At 41.5% G+C, this 10,497-nt stretch overlaps 1 protein-coding gene across 1 annotated transcript; it reads left to right on the top strand.

Annotated features, from left to right (window-relative positions):
- Window positions 1–4,414: 4,414 nt before the first annotated feature.
- LOC119425855 (germ cell-specific gene 1-like protein) lies at window positions 4,415–9,448 on the top strand. Its single transcript, XM_037693407.1, has 6 exons — window positions 4,415–4,607; window positions 6,637–6,831; window positions 7,284–7,343; window positions 7,458–7,616; window positions 8,478–8,589; window positions 8,899–9,448. The coding sequence occupies exons 1-6, from the start codon at window positions 4,415–4,417 to the stop codon at window positions 9,404–9,406; spliced, it is 1,227 nt and encodes a 408-aa protein (XP_037549335.1). The 3' UTR covers window positions 9,407–9,448.
- Window positions 9,449–10,497: the final 1,049 nt, after the last annotated feature.

The following is a 10,497-nucleotide window of genomic DNA, read 5'->3' as shown; positions in this document are numbered from 1 at the left end:
CCTGTAGTAACTAGACCTGTAGTAACTAGACCTGTAGTAACTAGACCTGTAGTATCTAGACATGCAGTATCGACCTGTAGTAACTAGACCTGTAGTATCTAAGCCTGTGTGCAGCGCTGCACCAATAACAGGAAGCAAGGAGTTGAACATTTACATGAAGCTTATGGGCTCAGTCTGAAATACAAACACACACAAAACAAAAATCAGAGGATGTGGGTCGTCTGTGGCTGAGTGGTTAGAGTCGTCCTCCAGTGCGAGAGTTGGGGGTTCGAATCCACCAGCAGTCAAATGTCGAAGTGTCCCTGGGCAAGACATTGAACTCCTCATTGCCTCTGATGTGTGTCCCATCAGTGTATGAATGTGATCTAAAGCTCTGATTAGTCTCTTTAGAATGATTTGCTCAATTAGCTTTGTAGAGATCTAGAAGAGTGCTGTATGAATGGGTAAATGAGGCACAGATTGTCGTGTAAAGCACTTCGAGTGTCTTCATAAGATAGAAAAGTGCTATATAAATGCAGTCCTTTTACCATTTACCATTTCAGGTCATAGGTTACGGCTATGATGTCATCAGAAGGTTGTGTTTTGGTAATCTACATGAAAATGCAAGGGTGGCGTGTCAAAATCTTTTCCATTTGGAATCCATTAAAAAAGAAAATGTTCTGGGGTTCCTATAATTCTGTGTTTTGTGGACATTAGGCTAAAACAATAAACAACGTGTGTTCTCATAAAACCTCTCTTGGGAAGGCCCCTTGGATAAAAGGGGACTTCTTAGGCTTGATCCATAAAGCTGGCTTTCCTGTGTAACACCATCACTTTGTTTGGACAAGTTTTGTCCTCCAGTACCACCTGTCAGCCACCTGTAATGCTGTCCAGACGTCCCTTTTTGGACAGATGGGCGGGAGTGTCTACAGCATGATGGGTTATCAACAGGACAGAGACCGACTGCGTCAGGTTTCTGAAACTGTTTCCTCAGTTTAATAAATACCAGTTGTTACGTTTGGGTTAGTAGGTCTCTACGTGCAGCAGGTGATTTTTGATGGGTTTGATTTAAACATGAAAACAGAAGTCAACACAACACATTGACGATATTAGCCTCTTTTTGAGGGTGCTCACCCCTAAATTTTAACTCGGCACCCCTGAAAAATAAAGAAACCATCATTAGGATTTTTTAAAGAAACTCATTTCTCAAACCTCAGATTCACCAAAATATTTAATAAATATGGAATAAATGATGACAAACGGGCCAATACAATCTATGACTTTTTTTTTTTGCACGAGTCAGATCCTCTACACCACCTGTCAATCAATCCAGTAGGCTCGTCAGCAACCGACCAATCGGTGACCTGTTTGCCCTGAAGTGAAACGCCCCTTCCCTGCAGGAGCTCGGGGGTGGAGAAGGTTGTTGCCTGAGAGAAATGGAGCGTTACATCTGTAGCATTTTAGCTAGCATGTCTGCACTGTGTGCCTCAATACAGTTGTCAGCATTTGTTGACCGGTGTGGAGGAGGAGGAAAGTGTTAGGATGCATGAGAGAAGCGGACATTGCTCTACTCACACAAGGAGAGCTGTTGGTCAGGCTACTTCTTGTTGCTCTCTAGAATAATTATTGAATCAAGTGTTTATTTGTGAAGGTAAACATATATGTTTAACAACCTGTTAAAATACTCCAGAATGCAGGAAATGGCATCTACTTTATTAAAAATGTTCTGGATGACCCCCAGACACCCCCACATTGCAAATTATTCTGACACCAATAGCCACCGCATTGTTAAGCCAAGAGCCATTGTCAGCACAGGGGGCTAAGCAATCATGAAGGCCATCTTGTGTCAAAAACTCTAAGAAATTGGTTTCTCAGATCACACCATTGGTTGGTTCTCTTAATCTCTTAACTATCTTTCATATTGGAGGCAATGTGTTAAACATAATGGTATTTCCTCAAGTTATCTAACAGTCAACAATGGTGTACCACAAGGCTCAGTCTTAGGACCCACCCTCTTTACAATCTACTGTACATAGGTAATATAGGTTAGGGCATCCCTGAAGCATCCTTACATTTCTATGCTGATGAAACAGTTGTTAATTGTCGAGTTAAAACAGTTGCTAAGGGTTTCCAGCTTTTGCAATTTGCCTTCAACATCATCCAGTCAGATTTGTTTCATCTCAAACTTGTCCTAAATGCCGACAAAACCAAAGGGATGCTTTTTTAAAAACAGGAAGTCAGTCCCAGCAGTTCTTCCTCTGATTTTATCCGTAAATGGTGTCCCTACTGAGTTTGTCGATTCCCATAAATATTTGGGTATCTTGGTCGACTCGCATCTCTCTTTTAAGCTTCAGGTGGAAAACCTAGTCAGGAAATTGAAAGTTAAACTGGGTTTCTTTTTCAGAAATAGATCCTGTCTAACTCTAAATGCTAGGAAACACCTTGTAACTGCGACTTTCCTTCCCTCCATTGATTACAGTGACATTATTTACATGAACGCTCCTACAAGCACCCTGCAGATGTTGGATGCTGTCTATCACGGTGCACTAAGATTCATAACTGGCTGTGATTATCGTACCCACCACTGCACCCAGTATTCACTGGTTAACTGGACATCATTAACTTCACGCAGACTCTCACACTGGTACATTTTCATCTTTAAATCACTTCTTGGTCTGCTGCCTTCATACATCTCCTCCTACATGTCTCTGCGTGAGTGCAGCTACAGCGTGCGCTCTCAGGACATTATTACCTGCAGTGTTCCCTCAATGAGGACTGAACTTGACAAAAGGGCCTTCTCCTACTCCACTCCTGTTTCCTGGAATATCTTATAAAAAGATCTGAAGCTCTCGACCTTGACCTCTCTAAGTGTCTTTAAGAATCTGTTGGACTCCTGGCAGAGACCAATGCAGACATGTTCCTGTTTTTAGTTTTCTACATTCGCCTTAGAATCTAGTTGTTGTTTTTTTTACTTTTTTTGCCAAATTATTTGTTAAAAAAATCTGTATGCCTTTTGACAACTGTCTATTGTTGTCGCTGTTGTCCATTGTTGTCATCATTTGTTGAAATCAGGTCTCTCTTGTGAATGAGTCCTCGAGGATCAATGGGATTTACCTGTCTACATAAAGGTTGAATGAATGTCTAGGAATATATGAGTCGGCATGACTCAGGAGAGTTTTTGTCACCAAGTTATTTTGAAGACACTTTCTAAGAACTTGGTCAGCTAAAGGATTTATCTACTTTTTATGTTGAAAGTACAGTAAATATTATTCCTGTGAATGTGTCCAACGTTACAGCTTCACTGAACCCAAATAAAAATGTAATAAAATTCTCTAACAGACTGAAAATCAGTGCAAACGTTTTATTAAACTAATGGAAATGTTTCCTTCAACACCTGGTTAAAGCAGCTCTAGATGTTCTGGTCATCCAACAAACATCTGAAGGTTTGCGCCGGTTTGACTTTTGTTGTTAAGAAGAGAAATGTCTTTAAGATCTAAAGAATAAATTCACTTGACTTTAGTTTAAGGTCTCAAGATTATTAGGACTTAGAAGGGGATTCCTAATGATTTTATCTGTTTGTTTGTCTCATTCTGTTGTTGTTGTTTTTCTAACAGGTGGTCGTCTGAAGACGTCATAGGAGTCACTGGGCATTAATCTCCTCCACCTAACCCGAGATTAAAACTGATTTTCTAGGCCCAGAGACAGGAGATCCTGGACTAATTACTCTGTTGGAAGCTCAGTCCCTCCCGGGGAGGGCACAGGTTCAACAGTGGGATGTGCTGCGAGGCTCCAACTGATTAGGTGCAGAACCTGCAAGATGAGAGTGAAAGAAAACAACTGTTGAGAAAAACCGAGGCGGAGATGAGCTCACCGCGTGAAACGAGTTGCAGCTGTGCTCCAATCCCAAACAAAGCTCCTGGATGTCAATCTGATGTTTGTCTCATGAATCCTAATTTTCTGTGATTGACACCACAGCCTGCAGCTGACACTGTGCTGTCCTTAGATGAGGGTGCAACAGCTGCAATGTTCAGCCGGCACATCTGCCTCCTCTTGATTAAATCTCAGCACTTCATCGGTCTTTGCTCCGCTGTCCCCTGACCTCCGCTCATCAACTAGTCTCCTTTCTTAAACTCTGTCCTCCTTTCATCTCTTCACCACTCCTCACCGCCCCCTCTGATCTCTGCCCCACCTCTCAAACATCCATGATCCATCTCTTTCATTTCATGTCATACTCCACGACTCAGTCTCAGCTTCCCAGGAGATGGTTTAGCATCTTACCTGACTGATCTGGGTCTTGTCATGGAAACCCCCACATTCCTCTGACTCTCATTCCAGTTTGTCACCAAACCTGAGATCACTTTCCCAGTAAAAGCATCGGTCACCAGTCCCACCACCTGTCAGGCTTCTTCTCTGGCTGTTAAGTCAAAGAGCAACGATGCTGGAGAAAATGTCCAGGCGAAACCGCACCTTGCTCTCGCTGGGTCTCACCTCCTTGGCTCTCACTTTGTCGGTGTCGGCTTTCTGCACCTCCTACTGGTGCGAGGGGACGCACAAAGTGGTGAAGCCGGTCTGCTTGTCACCAGTCAAGATGAAAAACTGTGGGAAGAACAACAGCCAGCCGTATACAGGTGAGGATGACAAACACTGCCAACTCACTTTTTTAAAAACTTATTTTCCAGCTTTAAATAGGTTTCCATTCCATCCCTCCTTTTTATTTTGCTTCAAAGGAGATAGTTTCATCTTTTATTTTTTCAAAGGGGTCTTGATCAGTAGTTCTCCAGTGATCAGTTGATCATCTGCTTCAATCCAAAATCATACTTGCCATTATAAATACACAGTTTTCTGTGAGTTTATGTATTTTTCATAGTTTCATATGGTAATAAACTGTTTCTGTGTAACAAGCAGGGCCTAAAGAAGTCAGGATAAAGGGTTTCTTGAATTATTTGTTGCACAGTTTAAAAACACTGGCTCATCCCCTGAGCTCAAGAGTCTTTTTATGCTTGAATATTTAATAGGTCAGAGTTAACTGGTTTAACAGAATGGTTTGTGATCTGGGTGGCCAAATACTTCTTTAAAAAGTCTTCAGTTGATCCAAAATGCTGCTGCCAGAGTCTTAACTGTTAACGGTTTTAGTTTCTCTCCACTGGCTCCCTGTCAAGTCCAGAATAGAATTCAAAATCTTACTAACCTACAAAGCCCTCAACAACCTAGCTCCATCTTATATTACAGATCTTGTTATTCCATATTTTCCTAACAGAGCACATCGCTCTCAGACTGCAGGTTTACTCGCGGTTACTAGAGTTTCCAAAAGCAGAATGGGAGGAAGATCTTTCAGTTCTCAGGCTCCTCTCTTGTGGAACCAACTTCCAGTTTCTGTCGGTGAGGCTGACACGTTGTCCAGTTTTAAGACTGGACTTTAGACTTTCTTTTTTGATAAATCTTATAGTTAGGGTTGGCTTGTTATGCTGCTGTAGGCTTAGACTAATAGAGGACAAATTGACCTCATTTCCTTAAATAAATTATTAAAATTGAATAGTTTTCATTTAATACTATTTCTATCTTAACATGTGATTCTTGACCTGCCATTGTGTAGCTATTCCTACCAAACCCAGCTGGTCGAAGCAGATGGCCACATGTCCTGATCCTGGTTCTGCTAAAAGTTTCTTCCTCATGAGGGAGTTTTTCCTTTCCACTGTCGCCTTCATGCTTGCTCAAGATGAGAGTTCTGTGATGGAGTTAAACTTAAAGCTGCTCCTCAGATAAATAATGTCAAATTATTATTTTAAAATATGAACGTTTCTGTTCAGTGCCCTGAGACGACTTCTGCTGCGACTTAGCGCTAAATAAATAAACAAACATGAAAAAAACTTCATGCTGCACTTTAGCCACAAAAATAAACCCAGTCTGTAACAAAATCTTTTTCTATTATGTTTGTATTCTGCAATAATGTGTATTGTACCACATTTATTAAATCAAGATTTTTTTTATTCCAATGTTTGTATTTGTTGGAACAGCACTTTACTTTTATATTTGATGCTTTGTGATTAAATTGGGAATTATTGCATTTTCTGCCCCGTTTGCTCCAAATATTGAGCATATTTAAGTTTCGGGTCCAGAGTGACCTCATTCAAACACTATAACAAGACACAAGCTTATTATATGACACAAAGTCATACCCAGCAGCACAGTTCTCTGACGCAGAACAATAAAAAAAACTCTAAATGCCACAAATATCTTCAACTATCCTGAAGGTGTGTGACCTCAATCACGGCAGCTTGAAGCTTTCCATTTTAAACATTTTTCATAAAAGATTCACATAATCCCAGCTTTGTTCTAATCTCAGCTGCCGCAGTTTTTCTGGGTTCTTTAACCTTCTATCTGGTTTTCGGTGTTAAGCCCATTTGTAATAAAAACAGCCCAGATGACTTAAAGAACGATGCTTCAGAGCCAGATTGTGTTACACGCTGCGGAGGAGACACAGTTTGTGTTTATTGTTTCACGGTTCTTATATTCCTGCGCTTATTCTCTCTTTTTTAAATTTATTCTCAAAAAGTTAAATGTCTGAAAACAAGCTTGTTTTATTCTGCTCTTTACTTCGCTTCTACTTTCTGTCTTTCATTTATTTTGGTGACACTCATCACTACCTGTTTCATCCAGAGGCTCCCACCTCGGACCCCAAAAACCCGATCCCCAACGTGACGCTGTCTCCGCAGCAGAAAGAGGAGCTGGCTCTGCTTAGGAAGAAGCAGCTGGCCAACGCCGTCCATTACCTGTGGGAAACCGGCGAGGACAAATACATGCTGAGATACTTCCACACCGGATTCTGGCTCTCCTGTGAACAACACAATGAAGGTTGGTGACAACTGGAGCAGAAGGTCTGAAATAAAATCCCTTCAAGACTGAACCACTGGAAAAATTCACTGACGCAACGTCTGATCACTTAATAAAATAAAAAAAAACTATTATAAATGAGCAGATTTTTATTAAATTGTGTCTTTTTACTGTTAAATATATTCATTAAAACTAGACCAGGACTATTCAACTGACGGTCCGGGGGCCAAATCAGGTCCATGGGTGAGCTCAGTTCGGCCCACCAATGGGCTCATTTTAAATAAAACGACATTTTAAACCATAAAACAAACTTAATGACAACAACTGCTGGATGCCTTGGCCCTGAGCTCTTTCAGTAAGTGTGGCCCCCTGCAGCCCCCTGAGCCATTTGGTTGAACAGCCCTGCACTAGGCTAATCCAGGAAGCATGATAACGATCAGCAGCTGTCTTTATGTCTCTGTTTTTGTTCTCAGGTGATGAGCAGGAGGAAAGATGTCGCAGCTTTATCGAACTGACTCCAGGAGAGACACAAGGTTGGTGCAGTACCAATTATTTACACCAGAAGGAAAAACAGAGCAAGTCATGAAGTCATTGTGACAAGCAAACTATAAAAGTGATGCACCCCCTCCCCCGACTCCCGCCTCCAGGTGTGCTGTGGTTTTCCGTCATCAGCGAGTTCATGTACATCGGGCTGCTGGCGATGGGTTTCCTGCTCATGTGTGTGGAAGCAATGTGCCTCTGTGCAAAGAAAGAGATGGGTTCTTTGAAAATCAATGCCTACGCCGCCATGTGCACCATTCTGTCAGGTGACAACAGCCCACGCTTTCTGCAAAGTAGACACATTTGTGTCAGTGACGTTCCGTTTGTTTGCGTTTCATATACTTCACCTGCTTCGTTCAAACTCTCTGACGGTCTCAGTTGTCTGAGAGTTGTTTGTTTGTATCTCTTCATCCTTTACACACTCCTATAAAATATAAATACGTGAGTTCTGTGCACAAATTAGGAAGAATGAGACAAATGCAGAGACGTCTTACAATATTTGACTGTTCGTTCCACCAGTAGGAACAGACCAGACCGTACAAAATAAAAACGAGGTTTTTGTTTTTATCGTTTTAGTTCTGAATAATTAAAAGTAAAGTTGGAAATGTAGCTGTGTAAAGATATTTTTTTTACCCATATCTTAATTTATAACTTAATAAATTGGAGTAAATATACATTTAAAAGTCACTTCAGTGTATATTTAGATATTTAATGTTTTGTCCTATTAAATATGGATGCTCAGTATATTTTAAATCACATTTTAGCAATAAACATGTCTTATAGAGAATATTTAAGAGAGATTATCAGTACATATTACTCCGTTCATAACAAAACACCAATATGACCAAAGATAGTTTATGTTACTGTTATTCACACCAGACTCCATGTTCAGTATGAGTTTTATATTTTTACGTTATTAATGAATCCATCAGCAATGACTGATGTACGTGTAGATGTGAATGCTTTTATCTTTTCCTTTAGCATCAAATGAGCAAAATGATTTTATTTGTTCATGTTTTACAAGAACATTCTCAAAAAAATAAACAACTTTTGTTTTATATATTTTATTTTAAATGTCATCTTTTGATTTATAAATTTAATTGAATGTTTTTCTTCCTGCTCGTCAGGCATGATGGGGATGGTAGCGCACATGATGTACTCCACTGTGTTTCAGATGACCGTTAGCATCGGGCCGAAGGACTGGAGGCCTCAGTCCTGGGACTACGGGTGGTCGTTTGCGTACGTTAGTTTTCGTTACTTCAAAAATAAATATGAAGCATCAAATGTTAAACATCCAATCTGGATCCAAGCTCAAAACTGTGATTGCAGTGATACCTCCATCTTTTCTACTTTATGCTGTTAGCTGTCGGGTCACCATTTTATCAGCATGAACTCTACTGCACCGTACAGCTGTTATACTTAAATATTACTGTTTGTTAAACGTCCCTGTGTCCGTTGGTTTGTTCAGACTTTTCAATAACAAAATATTTTACTAAACTGCATGAAGACCAAGCTCAGTTTGTCCTCTTGTCTCTTTCTGCCGCCTAGCTTAGCATGGCTGTCCTTCAGCTGCTGCATGGCAGCTGCTGTGGCAACGCTCAACTCCTACACCAAGACCATCATTGAGATGAAGCACCGGGCCAGGCTGAGGCTGGAGGAGGCCCGTGCTGCCACCATCGCCCCCTCCTATGAGGAGGTCGTTCAAGCCGGAGGAGGAGGGATCTACTCCGTCAGTCAGCTGATGACACTAGGACAGCAGGGGGTGCTTGTAGATCCCATGTGGCCCAGGGGCGTGGGACCGGCGGTCGGACCTTTGACAAGCAGCGCTGGGGGAACGTCGTTAGCTGGAGGTGGAGGAATTGGAGCTGGCGGCACTGGGACGGGAATGGGAGGAGGTGGGGGAACAATGGGAGCAACAGGAGGAGCCGGAATGGGAGCGGGAAGGATGGTGGACTCTCATGGTGTGGTGGTTGTGGAAGGATGTGAAGACTGCGAGCGGGAGATGGATGAGATCGACTACACTCTGCAGGACGAGCGAGAAGACTCGGTCTGCTAAGGCTCAGTGACACACGTGGAATTCAAACGCCACAAGACTTGAACAAGAACACCTTCACAACTATTGATCAGCTGCATGTTTGTACAGGATGTTCTTCTTTTTTAGGTTTGTAAATGTTACCTGCAGTCAGGTCTGACTGTGAAGATGAGCTCCACTTTAAGCTCCTTTTGCTCATTAACATCTGAACCGATCAAAACAAGAACTGCAGAACCACCAGGGAGACACAATGGAGCGCCGCAGCCTTCGGTCCTCATGCATACTCACCAACTCCACCCTGTGACTTCTTCTGGTGCTGGCTTAGAGGCGAGTCAGCGGCGGATCGGCTTTATTTCCCTTCAGTCGTGTCACATCAGTCACCGCTGCAGGGAGAGGCGTCTCAAACGCAACTTTAAAGAGTTTTGTGAAAGGCTCTTCAGTTTTATGGCCACTGGGGTCAGAAAAAAAAATCATAAACTAGATGAAGCTTTATTTCCATGTCTTGTCTTGTTACAACAGCAACATCATGATGTTTTAAGTCTGAGTCCATCATCCAACTTTTTTTTTTTTTTCAAATTCAACAATGTGCATTAAGAAAAAATAAAAGTAATATTAAAGATGCTAAAACCTGAACAGAAAAATGTAAATTTATGTAACGTTTCAGTTAGCTTCAATTAGCTTCAGTTAGCTTCAATTAGCTTCCGTTAGCTTCAATTAGCTTCAGTTAGCTTCAAATAGCTTCAGTTAGCTTCAATTAGCTTCAATTAGCTTCAGTTAGCTTCAATTAGCTTCAATTAGCTTCAATTAGCTCTAATCTGATTCTTCTGGGGGGGTGTTTGTTTCATGACTGAATGCATGAACATCATAAGCCACAAATAAAACCATTAACATTTATAAAGTCAAGGTGTCGGTGGTGCCACTCGGTGCTGTGTGAGTCCAACAGAGCCGTGCAGGAGCAGCTGATGTTTTGCACAGTTCCCACACTTCTGGTAGAGAACCCAAGCTTGATGTGGGAGTTGGGTGTTTTATTTATGAAGTGTTTGTGTGAAGTAATATGGTAATAAATACACAGAAAACATTTTGCTCCTTGTCTCATCAATCAAACAACCTATATA

Source organism: Nematolebias whitei, chromosome 19 (genome assembly GCF_014905685.2).
Source record: "Nematolebias whitei isolate Nwh7 chromosome 19, NemWhi1, whole genome shotgun sequence".
Classification (NCBI taxonomy): Eukaryota; Metazoa; Chordata; class Actinopteri; order Cyprinodontiformes; family Rivulidae; genus Nematolebias; species Nematolebias whitei.
Note: the sequence above shows the minus strand (reverse complement) of the source record. Positions and strands in the feature narration are given on the sequence as shown.